At 48.6% G+C, this 17,302-nt stretch overlaps 7 protein-coding genes across 7 annotated transcripts; 4 read left to right on the top strand and 3 right to left on the bottom strand.

Moving 5' to 3' along the window:
* Positions 1-881: 881 nt before the first annotated feature.
* Positions 882-4,814, top strand: F5891DRAFT_1143273 (WD40-repeat-containing domain protein; the record flags this gene model as incomplete). The annotated part of the gene is made up of 18 exons (XM_041364949.1): positions 882-961; positions 1,011-1,035; positions 1,088-1,453; positions 1,507-1,537; positions 1,588-1,975; positions 2,026-2,155; positions 2,209-2,244; positions 2,301-3,001; positions 3,054-3,087; positions 3,141-3,202; positions 3,257-3,390; positions 3,448-3,488; positions 3,544-3,558; positions 3,609-3,759; positions 3,811-3,841; positions 3,892-3,973; positions 4,030-4,210; positions 4,267-4,814. 18 exons carry the CDS (start codon positions 882-884, stop codon positions 4,563-4,565), a joined length of 2,787 nt encoding a protein of 928 aa, XP_041228303.1. The 3' UTR covers positions 4,566-4,814.
* A 12-nt stretch (positions 4,815-4,826) lies between these two features.
* On the bottom strand, positions 4,827-5,947 carry F5891DRAFT_1106800 (ribosomal protein L21e-domain-containing protein). Its single transcript, XM_041363663.1, has 5 exons — positions 5,826-5,947; positions 5,708-5,776; positions 5,540-5,654; positions 5,295-5,488; positions 4,827-5,241 (listed from the first exon to the last, which is right to left on the bottom strand). The coding sequence occupies exons 2-5, from the start codon at positions 5,766-5,768 to the stop codon at positions 5,129-5,131; spliced, it is 483 nt and encodes a 160-aa protein (XP_041228302.1). The 5' UTR covers positions 5,769-5,776; positions 5,826-5,947; the 3' UTR covers positions 4,827-5,128.
* Positions 5,948-7,055, top strand: F5891DRAFT_1023135 (uncharacterized protein). The gene is made up of 5 exons (XM_041361269.1): positions 5,948-5,996; positions 6,046-6,069; positions 6,159-6,213; positions 6,267-6,583; positions 6,631-7,055. Exons 1-5 carry the CDS (start codon positions 5,989-5,991, stop codon positions 6,806-6,808), a joined length of 582 nt encoding a protein of 193 aa, XP_041228301.1. The 5' UTR covers positions 5,948-5,988; the 3' UTR covers positions 6,809-7,055.
* A 4-nt stretch (positions 7,056-7,059) lies between these two features.
* Positions 7,060-7,905, top strand: F5891DRAFT_149381 (uncharacterized protein). The gene is made up of 3 exons (XM_041370682.1): positions 7,060-7,224; positions 7,276-7,333; positions 7,390-7,905. The coding sequence occupies exons 1-3, from the start codon at positions 7,188-7,190 to the stop codon at positions 7,673-7,675; spliced, it is 381 nt and encodes a 126-aa protein (XP_041228300.1). The 5' UTR covers positions 7,060-7,187; the 3' UTR covers positions 7,676-7,905.
* F5891DRAFT_948857 (ribosomal protein L28e) lies at positions 7,862-8,745 on the bottom strand (the record flags this gene model as incomplete). The annotated part of the gene is made up of 5 exons (XM_041374831.1): positions 7,862-7,966; positions 8,250-8,432; positions 8,484-8,537; positions 8,590-8,649; positions 8,713-8,745. 5 exons carry the CDS (start codon positions 8,743-8,745, stop codon positions 7,862-7,864), a joined length of 435 nt encoding a protein of 144 aa, XP_041228299.1.
* Positions 8,746-9,140: 395 nt separating this feature from the next.
* Positions 9,141-9,984, top strand: F5891DRAFT_149418 (COX5A, subunit VA of cytochrome c oxidase). The gene is made up of 3 exons (XM_041370683.1): positions 9,141-9,633; positions 9,703-9,764; positions 9,821-9,984. Exons 1-2 carry the CDS (start codon positions 9,246-9,248, stop codon positions 9,735-9,737), a joined length of 423 nt encoding a protein of 140 aa, XP_041228298.1. The 5' UTR covers positions 9,141-9,245; the 3' UTR covers positions 9,738-9,764; positions 9,821-9,984.
* Positions 9,985-13,470: 3,486 nt separating this feature from the next.
* Positions 13,471-16,159, bottom strand: F5891DRAFT_1023117 (carbohydrate-binding module family 21 protein). Its single transcript, XM_041361268.1, has 3 exons — positions 15,988-16,159; positions 14,713-15,937; positions 13,471-14,658 (listed from the first exon to the last, which is right to left on the bottom strand). The coding sequence occupies exons 1-3, from the start codon at positions 16,075-16,077 to the stop codon at positions 13,940-13,942; spliced, it is 2,034 nt and encodes a 677-aa protein (XP_041228297.1). The 5' UTR covers positions 16,078-16,159; the 3' UTR covers positions 13,471-13,939.
* Between the last annotated feature and the right edge of the window lie 1,143 nt (positions 16,160-17,302).

Below are 17,302 nucleotides of genomic sequence, written 5' to 3'. Positions count from 1 at the left end.
CTCACTCCTGAAAACGTTGCTTCCACACCTTTGATCGCCATCAGTAGTTGTGTAGCGTGCACACCACTTGGCCTTGAAACTTGCCCATAAGTGGTCTTACCAGCTTCCCTCCCGGCCCATATTTACGTGTTTCGAGCCTGATTCGCCGCGCATCCATTGATTTACTCCGTATCAGCATTGGCGACACTCTAATTGCAGAGATCACCCCCACGTTGACGTCAGGGTTTGTCACCGCCCTGTATACAATCCGCAAGGCCATCACGCTTCCAATTGCTGGGTTCTCTAGCGATAACATGCCGTCGTCTCAAACCTTCTCAAACCATTCCTCAGTCCGGAGATAGGTTGAGTGAACGAATAATTTCATTACGACCTTTACGAGCTGTCCTTATCTATAAGGCTGCTCAGCTGGGCAGAGTGTATTTAAAGGACCTTATTTCACTCGCTTCTTCCCCTCCCTGGGTGTCAGGACTAGATTCTCCAATCCTTCCACCTTTGCATCTCAGGACGCAACGAACACTTAGTGCCGGCTCACTATGTTACGAGGTATGTATCCCAAGGGAACAGTCCATGATCATTCCAACTTGGATTCAACACATTGGGGTAGTTCATACAGCTCGTTCTTTCCGTGACGCAGCTTCAAGTATTTCAGGTGCACCCAACTCCTACCCTCGAGGTGAAGCATATGGAGACTCGAGACGGAATCAGGCTATCATCAGTCTCTTGAATGTCCTGAACGAATTTAGTAACTGAGTCTTCTCTAGACAGCGGTTAGTCACCCCCACTGGCCATCACACACTGCTAATCGTACACCCTCAGATACCTTCCTTCCTCCTACCTTGGAGGATGACGATCGTGAGTATCGGCCAGTGCAACACACAATGATGGCCTTATGTTCTTGTTCAGCGACAGTAGACGAAAAACTGCAAATCGCAGGATCGGAATTATTCAATAAACTTGAGAGGTAGGGATGCCCTCGTACATTTGTCTTTCACACTGAGCGGTCTTGATAGACGAATAGAAAATCTTGACAAAGAGGTGGGAATATGATTAGGTACACTTTATACTCTGACACTTATCTTCTGTGTAGCTGCGCAACTTTGCTAATGCTGCTCGCCAACTTGGCAGTTCAATCGGAATCTTATCCTCTAGTTTTCGACTACGAGAGCGCCTTGCGAAATTGCTATTTCTGTTCCGCGAGAACGCAGCTACTTTGTTTCCCCAAAAGATCTCGCGTCAACCTCGAGAAGCGCCCATCATTCATCAGTGGACAGAGCAACGGCGCACAGACAAACAAATGTTTCCAAAAGCCCACACTGATCCTGAAAGTTTTCCCGACCAAATTGCTGGCTTCGCAGAAGACGTCGTAACGTTTCTGAACTGCCTGAACGAGTTCCCGGAGTTTACAGACGAGGCCGTCAATACGTCAATGCGTACTTTCGAATGCGATCTGAAGGTAATTTTTTGGCCGGACATGCAGTCGATTTCTTTGTTTACCGTGTTGTCTAGTATTGGGCCTCGTGTCTTCAGGAGTACAAAGGTAGTGTGCCTCCGGCTGATCCACTTGAGAATCGTGCAAACTAGTTTCAGGTCAATTTCGGTATCCAGCAGTGCAGCGCTATATCCATGATTTGACATCGGAGATTGGGGAGCACATCGATATAATCACAGTCAATCTGTCCATGTTTATTGAAATCGGTAGACAACTAGTCTCCTTACTAATTTTATATTTACTTTTTCTTCCAGGTGTTCCGACAATTCGATTTGCCCAGCAGCATGCAGCATCGAACTTGCTAAACTTATCGACAGTCGCGACATTCTTTTCAGTTGTGACAGCGTCGACCTTACAGTTCTCATACCAGTTGACGGACGGCGTGCTGGAGACTTCTGTCAATGCGTTCTGGTTCTCTTCATTGGTTTTCAGTATAGCAGCCGCTGTGAACAGTCTTCTTGGTCTCACCTGGAAGCAAGCAGTCTAGTAAGTTTATTCCATGTACCTCTTGTATTCGGTCAAGTGATAGTCCTCAGTCGCTCTCCAGGCCATAAGGTACCTTGGTGGGTGTTAATATGGATCAAACGATCGCCTTTGGTGTTTCTCGTGATGTCTGTGGCATGCTTTTCCGTGGGCTTGATGCTATTCACATATGCTACAAAACAGGTACGGGACCATTCTACTGCAGAAGATATCCGAGACATAACATTCACACTCAGGGATTCGTCACGTCCACGATCACCACTGTTTTCACAGTAAGTCCATGGATAGTTCGAGTTGCTTTTGAAACGCATCCTTACCCGAATCACAGGTAGTTACCTCGTTCGGCCTGGCTGTTGTTTCGGCTTGGTTCGTCTCGGAGCGCAGGGTCTTTGTTCGCTACCATGGTCAAATCTGGTTGGATGATGCAATCAATGAAGCAATCAATGAAGTAATCCACCGCGTACTCCGCTTTTCTCTAGTCGTGGTGATGCGAGATATCATTCGTTGGTGCCTCTTCGCCATTAGCGGTCTGTTAAGACGAGTGCCTCTCAAGTTCCCCGACGTGATTACCCAGATTGGACATAGGGACCGTACACTGCCTACTATGCAGGAGGGCCCGCCGATGGATGATCTTTCTCACCGCCGTGACATCTCTACATCCGCAAGCTCGGCTTTTACTGAGCATCCCACCTCGATCAAAGGGCTTGCGAGTGAGGATAGCAAGCCATCTCACCCAGCCATCGCCCGTCAGCGCTTCAGAGGAGCTGTGCGTTCTATCATCGTAATGCAACAGCAGAAAGCAGGACGACCCATGATGCCGCAACGGATCCCATCCTTTGACTGGAACTCTGCCGTGGGGATGTCTCCTACCCGGCCCTCGTCAGTGGATTTGGACGCCATTCGAGGACCGCGAGCCACTTTAATTCCAAAACTTAAAACCCTAGAGCCTGTACAAGACCTCTCCGTGCACACCGCCCTTGTCCGGCATTTACAATTCTCCCCGAGTGGCAAATATCTAGCTACGTCAAGGTGCGTTGTGACAAGTTCTTCGGAGCTTCTCGTGCTGAGGTGAAGCATTAAGTTGGGATCGATCTTCTGTCATCTTTCGTGTTGAGGTAAGCATATGAAGTGCCACGTTTCCACACTTGTTTACACTATTCCTGCCTAGGATGCTTTTTCAATTCATGCCATTCTAGTACACGTGGGAGGCTTTATCGGTCAGGTTGCATGGTATGTGGCGCACAAATGTTCCTCTGTTTCTAAACATCAAACATGAACGGACAGGTCCGATTCTAGTACCCTTCTTTTGACGAGGTTACCCCGTGGAATCAAGGTTTGGACAGAGGACGGATTCTGTAAGAGAACAATTGAACGTCCGCACTCAGTGTCATCCGTTGTATGGCTTCCTGCGAACGAGAGTGATTGGCTTCATCCTTTCTGCATGATTGCATGTTGCTGATCCTTTCCTGCAATAGCACAATTTCTTTCGGTCGAAGGTAGCAGAGTTCTCAAACTGGTCAGTGCAACTGTTATCATCCGTGCCTCCTTGTTACTCATGGATCCATCACCAGGACATTAAAGGAAGGGTGATTAGATCATTCTACGCCAAAGGAATTTTGTTTGAATTTCTTCCAAGGTTCTTGATTCTTACCACTTCGGTGGCATCCAGTTGCACAATGTGGCTGTGAGTCCAGATGGCCAGCGGTTGCTAGGTGTAGGTCCACTGCTCGCGGCACCCAACGGGATGCATCCAAGCCGCACCACTAGGGTTGAGAAGTGTATAGTAGGTCAGTGATATACGTATCCGCGAGTGATCCTTTTGACTCCACCTACCACAGTCCTCAATATGGAGACTAGAACATTCGAAAAGTCAGTTGTTTTGAACGTCTCTGAACCTTTCCACTGATAGAATTCAAAAGTCAAACACCTGTCTTCAACGATGTGCGCGACATCACGATGTCTAAAAGGGGTGGAAATGTATTGATTTCATTCGAGCACAAGGTATATTGACAGGGATATGCATCAGATTCTCTATTCACGCCGTTTCATATTTGCAGACACATCCGCAGTTATGGAAAATGGAGTTGGTTCGGGATACTAAAGACCGTGAAAACCCCTATGCCCAAACCGCTAGGCTTATTCTCCGTCACACGTATGAGCCGACGGTTCGTGTGGATTTTGTGGGTCCGAGCTACTTCGGCGGTGTGGACGATCAGCTAGTGCTGTGTGCCGGCAAAGGTGTGTTTCGGCTAAGATCTTGTTCAAACATCCAGATTCTAAATCATCCGTCTTAGCGGGCGATATCCATATTTGGGAACGAGATACTGCAATTTTGCTCCACTACATTAGACCTCAGGCGTTCGGCGGAGATTTGACATGTGTCGCATGGAATCATTCCACTGACGACCCCTGCATGTTAGCGACAGGCAGCCATGACGGTACAGTGCACATATGGAGGACTCCGATGTGGGACTGCTCATCTGATGGCGGTTCGTATCTTGAGCATGCTGGCATGTTAGGAGCGGACCAGCATACATCTTCACCCATCCTTGGCCCACCACCCGTTCCTGGATCCAGTCGAGGACACCGATAAAAAGCATTGACCCCACGCATCAAAACCTTCAGTTAGCATTATACGCAAGCAAAACATGTATTGTGTTCACGCATGGATATTCGTTCTCGCCATAAATAGGTATCTATGGTCTTCATTGGTATTTACATATACTTAGGACTGCGTTTCAAAATATGTCCTGGCAACATCAGTAAACCGGTGAGTTCTTGCTGGGGATTATGCTGATTATGGTGCTTTTACATAGTCATATATTGCTTTATATCACTTTATATTCCAATGTGACGAAAACCTTTCCTATATATTACGATATATAACGATATATGACGATATCTTCTTCTCACAGGTTCTCTGATGCAATGAACTGGGTTTGTCGACCGTGTTGATCTGCACGTACTGTGCTGATCTTAACCAGCTACTCAACCTAGTAGATTAAAGAACTGGGGTGATATGGCGTAGCATTCGCTCAATTGATCTGGTAAGATTCGTCCGTGATGATGCGTTCAAGTCATGATTGCATGGGAGCATGACAGTAGTATACGATGCATAGTGGAAATCTCATATGAATAGCACAAACACAATTCCGATTAGATGGTGGTCTCGTAAGGAACGGGCGTCATCGTTTGCGGCGTGTTTTGGGCGATCGAGACGGTGCGTGCCTCCCGAGGGAGAGCGTGGACACGCTTCAGCGATACACGCTCTGAACGGTGGGTTATAAGGTGCATCAAATACCGGGAAGTCACGATCACTTACCACCCTTCTCTTTGGCAGCAGCATGTGCATCGTGGTTGCGCTTCACCCTGTCCAAAAACTCCTGCCGACATTTTGAGTGCCTCACGTGTTCGACACGGAGATTCACCCGCTTCTCGAGGTAGCGGTTGCCTACAACCTTGTAGACAATGACACCGACAGCATGGGGAGTGACGTTGTAGACAATGCCAGTCCGTCTGGAAGATGATTAGATGATAGAGGATAGATGTGACTTTGAAGTAGCGCACCCGTGGTAGTATTTGTGAGGCATACCCTTTTGTTGGGCGGCGTTGGCCTTGATATCGACGATGTCACCAATGCGGTAGTTGATGAGGTATGTAGACATTTTGACGGGGCCATGGTCTGCACGTAATGTCAGTCGTCGAGTCTGTCAAGGGCTTAATCAAAGTACCGACCCTTGAAGCCCCGCTTGAACATGTGGCGCGTACGCGCGCGGTAACCGAATGAGTGAGGCATTTTGAGGGCTTGAGTAGAACGTTAGCAACGGGCTAGGATGAAATTTGGGAGACGTACAATGTCGTCGGCGGCGGTGTCGATATTGAGTATGTGAAAGCTTGTTGCACCGGAAATCTCCGGGTGGCTTGCTTGGTACTTTACAGTTGTGGCACAGGCGAGGCTTACATCCTAATTAGGCCACCAACATTGTGTACACCGTCAAGGCCATCCCTCAAGAAAAATGCCCAGGTATGAATGTCATTAAACATGATGAATAGACTGTTGAGCAGCTTTTTAGGGCCCCGCGGAATCACAGCAAGACGTGAGCGTCTCATTCTTCAAGATCCACTTGAGTGGAAGGCTTTCAGCTTGCTGATTTATGGCCTTGTTCGAATCGCATTAATCCTACAGATACAAAGTCCCTCGTCGCCCATTCGGTTCAGCTCGCCTCGATGCTGAGTTGAAGGTATGGTTAACCCGGAATCCTAGATCCAAAATTTCATGTTTTGCATCTGACAGCTTGCTGGCGAGTACGGTCTACGAAACAAGCGTGAGATCTGGCGTATCGGTCTCATCCTTTCCAAAATCCGTCGTGCAGCCCGTGAGCTGCTCAAACTTGATGACAAAGATCCCAAGCGTCTCTTCGAGGGTAACGCCCTCATTCGTCGGCTCGTTCGGATCGGTGTGTTGGACGAGACACGCATGCGTCTGGATTACGTGTTGGCATTGAAGGTGGAGGATTTCTTAGAACGTCGTCTCCAAACACAGGTCTTCAAGACCAACCTCGCAAAGAGCATTCACCACGCCCGTGTTTTGATCAGACAACGTCACATCCGGTATGTACATCTTATTTTTCACTGCCGTGATTCTGAACATTGTACAGCGTCGGCAAGCAAATCGTCAACATCCCATCGTTCGTCGTCCGTCTTGACTCCCAGAAGCACATCGACTTCGCTCTTACATCGCCATACGGAGGTGGACGCCCCGGCCGCGTCAAGCGCAAACGCGCTGCCGCTGCCGCCAAGCGGGAAGAGGGTGGCGAGGAGGAGGAGGAAGAGTAAATTTTTCTGCGCGTTTATCTCGGTTTCTATGTCATTTTCACATTTATGTCGTCCCCATGCTATGGGCACATGCAAAACAACCTTTTGACGCGCTCGATGTGACATCGCGCAAAGCAACTTGCTGCCACAGAACTGAAATCGGCGGGGTGGCTCGTAGCGTACGGACTCGACTTGTACGAGTATCTTGACTGAACAACTTATCGTTTGCCAAAAGCTGCAATTTCACCTTATATGTTCAGTGATCAAATTATGCTCCGGAGTGTACGCCTATTGTTTGAGGTCACCGGGTCTCAACTAGTTCGGCCGACTATTTATACCACGGTGAACCCGGCGGCTCCACACAGGTATTGACGGTCACCATCCCTTGAAACATCTTATCATGTCCGACGCAGCAGTCACTCAGCACCCCCCTGCAAGTACGTTCAACAGTGATGACAGTCGTGCAGTTACTGACGAGTCCCTTGCAGTCAGAGTGGGCGGTCGTCGTCTATCAGTTACCTCGCGCCCGAGGCCTCGTGCCAACTCGTGAGTGCTAGTTGACGTTTGAGCATTTAACCATTGAAACTGATCCAAACATGCAGGGAAGCTGTTGCAAACACTGGCGCAAATAAAACCGAAGATACTGATTATCCGCGCCCGGCAAACCACAGCGAGGAGGAGCCACATGCCCCTCCGCATAATGAGGAAGAGATTCCAAAGAAGAAGAAACATCATGGACAGGGCAGCCATGACGATAACAGGCTTCAAGAGAGCGCTTATCGCAAGGCAGAAGCTAGCAGGCCCACCAAAGACCATGTCGGTGGTAAAAGCGGTTATGGTGGTGGTGGAAGGATCGCTCAACCTGCTGGAAAGACCTTTGGGATTTAGGAAAAGGCCATGTTCTGTTTGAGAATGCTGGATCCATTAAAGAGAGAACGATGTATTTGTATAGGTGTCATTCTCGTTGAAATGTACCATCATCTTTGCAGCCAACTAGGAATGTGCGGCATGGTGTGCTTATTTCGGCATGGACGAACATAGCAATGAAGGCACTAGAGATACAAATAAATCAAATCATGGAATGGATGCTGCTGCCTTCTTCCCCCGGACTTTCTTCGGTGGCGAAGCTTTCTTCTCTTTTTGTGCAGCGAGCAGTGCAGAGGTACGACCAAGAGCAGCCTAGAAAGCGACGAAACAGGTGTCAGCATAAGCTCTTCGACGGATCGTACAACAGAAATGTTGGGACGACTGTACTCGTCAGTATCGGCCCACTGCGATGGCAAATTCGCAGTGGTAAATATGAATTATGACGAATAGCCCAAGCAGGGCTGAGTTGATATTGCAAACATGTCCACGCCCAACTTTCATACACCTTACGGTGGTTTCCAGCGGGTTCTAACGAGAGTGCTTTTTGTCGAGAGGAATCCTGTTCCATGTCCAGATATAAACCATCAACACTCACAGCTCTCAGGTCGGGACGGTACCCCCTCTTTGCGACGGAAGCAACGACTCCCAATGAACGACGGCCTCCTGAGCGGTTACGAACGTTTGCGGTTGATCGTGCGGGACGAACAGCGTGTGGTGATGCCTTAGATTTCCGGGTGGTGATTTGTAGTCCAGACTCAGAGCTCTGAATGTCGATGGTCTATTGATATAACGTTAATGGAGGTCATTTGATCACAGTGGGACTACACACCTTGGAGTTAGCAAGACCGGAATATTTGTGCGAGTGCAGGTTAAGAAGGTTACCCTAATACAAAGTAAGCTTAGCACCCGTGTACAAGTTCGGATACGCGACATACAGGCTCCTTGGAGAAGATGGGACCTTCAGGGACCTTCTTCACAAGGAAGGAGTTGTATTTCTGTAGATATGGAGCAATTTTTTCAGTATTTGTACTGTGGAATACAAAGACGACGCAACTGACGCGGATAAGGAGCCACTGGAGGTCGGTCGACATTTTGAGGATGCTGCTAAGCCTTACAGGTTGTTCTGAACAGCGACCAAGTGTGGCTGAGGTAACTGTACAGTTGAACCAAACAGAGGCAAATACTTCCGCCGGGGATAGCCGATACACTTGGTCGATAGTTTATTTTTGAAGTTCAACGTTCAACGGTCCCGGCCGGGCTGGGCTTCGTCTAGGACTAGCTGGTTCTCGAATTGACCGGTCGACGACCTACGTAGATTGGCAGGTGTGGAAAGGGTTGGATTTTGCATTGCCAAGCCAGTATTGGCCCTGCATTGCGTCCAGCCTCTGGACAGCATGGCTACTGCAAGTGATTATAGTCGTAGATACTAGACAACATGTTACAAGGCTAATATGTAGTTTGCATTAGACGCTTCGGAGCTTTCCGGATCACTGTTAACGACGTTGAAACCGATTTACGTTTATCTCCGCGCCTGAGACTTTTCTCTACTGCTGCTGTCGCTGGTCTGTCGTAGTCCTTCCTCACTGTCATCATGAGCCAGCGTATGCTTTCCTCCGTCCTTCGCGCACGGCCTAATGTCGTCCTTCGTCGTGCTGCGACCCCTGCCCTCACAATACCACAACGTTTTTCATCATCAGATTCGCATAGCCAAGAAACGTTTGAGCAGTTCTCTGAGCGCTACGTCGCTTTCTTCCAAGGCGCACAGGACCTCTTCGAGGTACAACGTGGCCTCAACAACTGCTTTGCACACGACCTCGTCCCTTCACCTGGCGTTGTTGAGGCTGCCCTCCGTGCAGCACGCCGCGTAAATGATTATGCAACCGCTGTCCGTGTCTTCGAGGGTATCAGGGAAAAGGTTGAGAACAAGCAACAATACCAGGCTTACTTGGACGAGTTGAAGCCGGTTAGAGAAGAACTTGGTGAGTGCTCATGTTATTCGGATACACGTAGCTTGTCTGCTGACCGTCGCTTTTCTGTCTGCGTTATAGGAATTGACACAAAAGAAGACCTTTATGTCTCATAAGTTCTACACGAGCAGTACAGGTTCCATGTAAGCCGACTTTATTCACGTGTTCCTGCTGGAGCTCACAAGCCACGCGTACACAGTAGATGCAGTGCCTCACATATTATCGTCACTTATAGTTTTTGCTAATCCACAGCGCGCGGATTTACACCTGTTGTGGTTTATATTGAGCACTGTTTTACTCGCTGCGAAATTGACCGTTGAGGCCAATAAACTTTCATTTAAGCAAGGTCTTCTCTGAAAGAACTTTTTTTTTTGCGTGTACTCAACTTTTGTGATTTTGTACGTGAGGGTTTATTACAGGCGAATTGGGGGGACCGATTCATACGCAAAAGCAGGCATATAATCGCTGAAGCTGTTCAATCCGAGGGTTCAGCTCCTATGGATCCCGCGGACATAGTGGTTGCGGGTATGGGTACAGGTGTATAAACTTCTCTTTAGACCCTTAAGCTGAACCTGTGGCTGGATCGGGTGTGCTTGTTTTCATGGGCGGGTTGTTCCCTGAATCCCCTAACGCAAATTGTATTGTGTATGATCATGGAACGTTTTGATATCAGAGGCAAAACACGACTGTTAGTGAGTAGAGCTGCCACTGCGATGCACCACATTAATTACCCTCATCTTCTTCAGGGTGACTGACCCTTGTGCCGCCCGGCGAGCATTACTCTGCATTACCAAAGTCTTTAGAACTGCATGAACTGCATGGTCACCTGTCTCGGCTATGCTGAAGCGCAGCTCCCTTCAGAAGCACAATTCACTTACGGCAACTCACCACGTAGTATTTGCATGTCAATATAGTGCATGACGTAGGTTGTTTCAGGTGCTACATGTGTCGAAGGGTGATTAATGATTGATCTAGGCTCGTGACCAGCCTAATGTACACTTCCACAGACAACCCAAGTGGCGTAGTCAAGGCTGATCTATCGCCTAGCCTTTGCAACACTTCAGTAGCCCTCGCAGCCCGGGACTCTTGCACACCCCAGCCGCTGCAGCTGTCTCGGTAGGATTGGAATCATCGCGCTACTTCAATGAGATGATCAACATCAACACACGTTACTTACTGCTCGCGCCAAAATCTCAAAATCCGGAGTCCTCTAGCCAATCAACATCGCCATGCATTGTACAATTTGTGGTCAATTCCTTTTTCAAAAAGAAACACACACTAACTTCTCTTAGACCCATTTGATACAAGCGCTATTGTCGAAGCTTACCCTTGCACATTCTCGAAGGTCGCCATTACAAGACCTGCTAGGCGCGAATTCTGGGCCTCAGTAAACATTCCGGCGGCGCTCGCAACATAATCCCTATTTTCCAGCTCGATCGCGCTACTTCAGGTACCTCCCCGCAATTTCATCTTTTTATATCTAAACCGATTTATTGCCTTGTTATCATAGACCCTATGCCGGACATCGTAGGATGCTGGGACCTGGCCTCGGTATCTGTCGTGCATGTATAGGCGCTCTGTCGTCGATATCTCCGCTCGCAGCAGCGGGTCAATTTATTCTGATATCAGTGCGTTCCCTATCTTTACAACCGAAGTTCACCATTACGTTCTTCAAGGGCCATTGAAAGACCCGCCGGTCGCAAAACGTTTTGGCACCAGTACGGAATCCTGTTCCCACAACGACAAAACTGCGGTTGATCACGTTTATGGGTTGGTTATCGACGGCTGCATGCGATGGCGGAGATAAGTGAAGGAACGAGAAATTCGAGTGAGGAAACTTGGTTCGCCTTTTAGATAAAACCCATCGGTTATAATTGTACAAAGCGCCTAGTCGCGCGGACCAAGAAAAATCTACGCCGCCGCCGTTATTGCGACCATCACTCCACAACAACATCAATTCCATTTACACAAGATTAGTACTGGCTGCTGGCAACAAACTTCGACCAACTCGAGACGACAGCAGGTAGCGTTGGATTCCGACGACGAGGCACACGCCCACGCGCAAATGATGCTACCTGCTATAAATGTCTCGAAGCACTGAACGCAAATCAAATTCTAAAAATGCCTAGCACGACTTCAAATATATCCCAAACGTCTTGCGCAACTGTCCGGCCGCTTCTCGCTTTCAGTATCTGAACATTGATATTGAGGCCCCCTGAGTTGGCTCCAGATTCAAAAATAGGTCTTCATGCACTCAAGCGCGACTGAAGCCTATCAGTCCCCTTAACTTTTTCTTCGGGACTGCTTTCATGATACATCGTAATGCCCTGTCGATCCAGGTATTATGATTGTCGATCGGGTGTTAATGAGGGAAAGATATTTCAATGACGTATGCAGCATTCGAGTCCCCATTAAGGTCGCGTACTGGTCAGCAAGGCGAAGTGGGGCTAAGTTCACCCCAGACCTGCCTCGTGAACAAAGAATTCAAATGATTGCAGTATTCTGTTTTTGCTATTATGTTCTCCTGGCCCTGGAACCTGATGTGTAAGCGCCAGTGGAACGGGCAGGTATTGGGCAGGGATACCCCACAGTCACAGTAGGAAGCATGAAACCCATTTTATCTTTCATCAATGTCAGTCGTTGGAAGAAGCTCGGGACTATTTTATTCAAGTTAAAGCTAATGCCAGAGGTCAGAAAGCGAACCAAACAGGCAGTTTTCAAGGAAAGAGTATAGGGACTTCGCAAAACACAAACAACAGTAAGATAAACCTGAATCAGAATGTAGATCAGAAGGTACTTGAAGACGAATACATTATCGCGCATCCCCCCGAGGTATACGGATGCGGCGGCGTTGGCCTAGTCCAGAAGTAAATAGGCCGTCTCAGGACATCCTTGTTTGCAACATCGCGTCATGAAGTCACTTGGGCTTTGGGCAGTCACCGCGTCGCCTGACGTCGAAGGACATCGATGATACATTGTTCATGACCATGCCGATCATTACATACTCTTTAGGGGGATCAAATAATCGATTTGCAAGCGCAGCACGCTGGCATACACATACAATCATGATCTCTGTCATCCAAATAGACAAAGTTCCAAGACAGACGAATGACTCACGACGATCCACAGTCATTAAAAAAGGCGTTTCCTCGAAGACGAAGATCAAGTCACAGGTTTCTTCGTGCGAGTCTGAACGTTGATGGTCCAAATGCCCGGAGATTAAGGCGCCGCTGACGAGGAGGGCCACGACTAGAGCAATGGCGTCATTGCTCAATCAGGCTGATGGTGGTGGTTAGTCCCTAGATCACACATGCATCTCAGCGTGATAGAATGGCGACATCGACTCGCCAATCGACCGTTATGACTCCCTGAAAGGGGAAAACCATCGAGCGCCAGCAGACAGCGCGTGTTTTGGAGACGTTGCATGGTACTTATGATCACCGGGGACTAGAAAAAATAGTGATCGATTTATTGATCCCTGCGTCAACAAAAGGTGTTAATGAGCTTAAATCTTTGAAAATGATGATGCTACTTGCAAGTTACTGACCAAGAATGTGTCAAGTGAGCCTACTAGTACTAGGCGACAGCCGCCAGCGACTCGGATGGCGTCATTAATTGTATGGCGTGGACCTGGTCAGAAGTTAGTCTATACATACCTGGCCCTGAATCAGAATTCCGCAGTCGATTGGCATGATGGAAGTTCTGAACCTTGAAAGAATGAGCTTGGTATAGCTTGCGGCCAGCCAGTGGCCACACAAACGACGAACCTATGGTAAGAACCTTCTCAGAGAACAAGGACCAGTCTCAAGCGGAGTTTTAAAGAACAAAGTGTAGCGAACCCTCCTCGACTTTCAAGAACACCACGTAAGTATTGTATTCCAGAGTCCCAAGATCCCTATGATAAGTCTGCATATATATTATACAACAGATAGACGAGTTATAGCCATACATGAACGTCAGAGCGTGATATGTCAATGCGATGCGCGCTAAGCGCTTTTATGATGGAGTGGGTAGGTATAGTATGAAAAGGAAGCAGAATCCAGTACCGAGCAAGGGAAAATATTGTCCACAGGTCGTGTGTCGGGACGAGATAACGTGAGATGATGGGGTGTTGGTACAGCTGAATACGGAACATGAAGAGATCCGAAATAAATTGAAACAGAATCGAAGCAGGAAATGGCTGCAGCAACATTTTTGTGCTTACATAGCCCAAGTGCGTGAGTGCCACCGTCGACGGCGGACGGCAGTTATCATAAGGTCGAGGTCGTCAAGATCGTACAAGTCTTCGCTCCAAAAATGCACCTGGTTGAAAAAAGTCTCACGCCAAAATACCCTCGTCGCTGCTTGTGAGTGGCCCCTGATATGCACCTGCAGTGGGCGACCCTTGGGCAAAGCACCACCGCATCACAAACGCATTGTAAAGCGAATCGCCTGACATGCCATTGCTTCCTGGCGCGCCGAGTAGTGCAGACGAATGCGCTCGAGGAAGTAGTCCAGGTACATCAGATCCAGTAAGATTAGCTGGCCCATCTGTGACACTCCTCTGCATGGTTGGCCGCTTCGACATCACAGCGTGTGTCGGCGCCATCCACTCCCAGTCATCAATGTGTGTCGGCTCAGGGCGTGCATAGTTCGCTGGATGCCCGGCAATCATTACGCGCGGGGGTATGTTGGGTGAAGCGGAGGGCGTCGAAAGCGTCGAAGAAGCAGGTGAAGGGGAGTCACAATCACGTAAATGTGTGACAGGGACTTGAAGCGCTGGGCATTGGGGGTGCGAGGGTGGAGAATTAGAACGCGTAGGCAGTGGTGACGCAGAGGAGGTAGGAGAAATTTGGGAAACCACAGGAGGTGCAGCATAGTTAGGTAGACGGAGCTTCCCTGACTTTGACATAAATGGAACTTTCTCCTTCCCGTCTTTCGTTGGCGAGGAGGAGAATGTCATCTTGTGTCCGAATGTAGGGGGCGAATTTGAATTCAATGGGCCCGAAAGATATTCGCGGGAAACAGGTAGTGTCACCATCGAGGGAATAATAGGTTCTACAAATTTAGCTATCAACTGACCGTCTTGAAAAATATGCAAAAAAAGCTCACCAGGTGTCGTCTCTCTCCGAACCCTACCAGATGTTGGTCGTTCCGCACGGAAAGCAACACGGTAGTTTCCGCCGTTGTTGTTATCCCACCATTCACTAGGACCTGGAACACCTGTCACCCTATAACGTGCGGCAAGCCACAACACTCGTGACCCCAAGCTGTGTGCATAGTCCTCCAAGCGGATGAGGAAAGAAAAACGATCCCACCCGCACTTGTCTGCCCCTAGAGCAACGAGGTCGCCAACAGTTGTCTTCGACGAGGAAGATAGTGAAAATACGTGGGGAAGTGATGGGAGAGAAACAACATATTGCGCTCTGACTTCGCTGACAGTTTGCCATTCGTCGAGGGTAAACCTCAGGGCGACGTTCTTCTCGTATGCTAGATTGCGCACTAGAAGGGTACCACTTAAATAAGGGTTGACGCCTTTTGACGAGGCGTGCGAGAAAGTGAGAGACTCAATCAAGACATTCGTATCAGGAGAGTGATTAGTAGCGGGGACCACCGATGAGATAGCGGTGTCCATCTCGAAATTTGGCGATGCAGAAGGGAGTTTTGGGAAGGGAAACCCAGTTGAGGGGTGATCTTCGCCTTCCGTCTCCGTTTCTTCCTCTGGGGTACTGACTGCTGTTGGGCAGGCTGAGCGACTGAAGATGCGAACAGAGGCCAGGGCAATGTCAGTGTCGGGAAAGTGTACATTTTTCGGAGCATGAGCAGTGGGGGTGGATGGTGCGGATCGGGAACGCAAGTGGAGATGGTTACTATTGCGTTGGGGTTCAATTGGAGTAGCGGGAATGGAGAGTGTGGAGGTTGATGATTTAAGTGATGACTTGAGTGGCTTGCCATTTGGAAGAATAATTGATGATGTACGAGACGTTTGTGGTCGAGAAGATATGATTGAGGGTGAAGAAGGTGGAGAAGGGGAACAGCGTGGAAAGGGAACAGACGGAGGTGATTGGGAAGCGCCTTGTGAAATTTTCACTGAGGGTTTGGCGTTAGCAGACTGAGTGGTAGTCTGTTCGTCGAGAGAATCAGACGAGTAGTCATCAGGGTTGTCAGCACCATGAATATGGAATGCGGGCAGCTTTCGAGCCTGGGTAGAAGTGGGAGGCTGATGTTTTCGCCTTGGAAGGGAACCTAGAGATACAAAAGCTCCTGGACCGCGTTCGTTTGAGAAAGTTGGGGTTGTTGAGCGAGAGCGGGAGACATCAGTTGCTGCAAAAGTCATCTGAAGTGACGTCAGAGATATAGGAAAAATAGGGAACGGTTGTTAAATACCTCTGAGAGCGCTGAGTGAAATGCGCAAAGCCTCGAGCTGGAGGGAGGGTAGAAGGAGATGGATGCACTGAAACCAGAGAAACTGTTCATTTTTCACGACCTTTGGAGTGATCTGAACTCAATCCATCAAAGATTTGATCGGGGTTCGGCATCTATAAATGGTATAAACGGCTGAACTCACTCCAGCGATCGAGATCTCACGCGTTCCTTATCTAGTCCTTTATCAAGCCAGCAACTACTCTAGACTCCGTTCTAGCCCTCCATTATCTTTTTTTTCTTCCTGGTACCGCGCACAAATTGCGCAATAATTTGTTTAATCCTAAGATGTACACTGCCCGTACATGCAAATACTGTTCAACCACTATAACCCCCGAAAGTTATCTCACGGACACGCAAGAATTCTGCTTGAACCTGTTCCGGTGATAGGTCTGCGTCGAGGCTCGCTAGTAACTTGCCTTGAGCGCCACTCGTGCACGATCACGCCTGACTCACTTTTATTGTTCAGGTGTCATTTTATTTCCCATGACATCATCATGGATGAGTCCCTGCCGGTGCTTACACTTGCCAACAAGATGTCGGACTCCAGCTGCCATAGTCGAGTGAACTCCACTCTCCACTCTACTCCTTTATCGTCACTATCAGATTCCTACATCACCCGAGAATCTATCTCTGGCTTTTTCTCCAACGCCCCGCTTCTGACTCGGATGAAGTTCGATTTCTCATCTCCTTTTCCCTCAGTCGTTTGCACCTGATACTCATGCCAAGCGCCGCCAAGGTCATTAAATTTCGCACTCACTCGGTTACGACTCTTGCTTCATGGCTAAGCCCACATATACGCTATCATTGTCATATACCCGAGTCTTGCTACAGCTGGCATACGTAGCTCTATCTGAAGAAACTCATCTGGTACTGGCGATAAGCCCTGCAGAACACGACCGTGCTACGTAAAGCGCTGTGTCAATCAAACGTGGGAAGTGTCTTTGTGTCGCTCGTGAGTTGTATCGCCTTTTACAGCCGATCATCTCGACCGTCGAACACTGACCTTTCAAATACTTATCTTTTGTCCTGTGGGGAAGACGATATCGGTCGTTAAACAGTTCCCCTTCTCCACACCTATGTCGATAGACTAACTTTCCATATCAAGCCAGCTACTAACTCGCCCCGCCTCGATTTCGATCGGAGCACTTGCTGATCAGGTTCACTCCAACATTTGTCAATCAGATCTCATCAGACGCCTGTGAATGCAATGGCACGTTCCTCACCTTCGTTCCTAGCCGCTGGTGCACGTTGGCAATCTCACTCCTCACAAATCCTT

This window comes from Suillus fuscotomentosus (genome assembly GCF_016647785.1).
Source record: "Suillus fuscotomentosus strain FC203 chromosome Unknown F5891scaffold_16, whole genome shotgun sequence".
In the NCBI taxonomy this organism is placed as follows: Eukaryota; Fungi; Basidiomycota; class Agaricomycetes; order Boletales; family Suillaceae; genus Suillus; species Suillus fuscotomentosus.
Note: the sequence above shows the minus strand (reverse complement) of the source record. Positions and strands in the feature narration are given on the sequence as shown.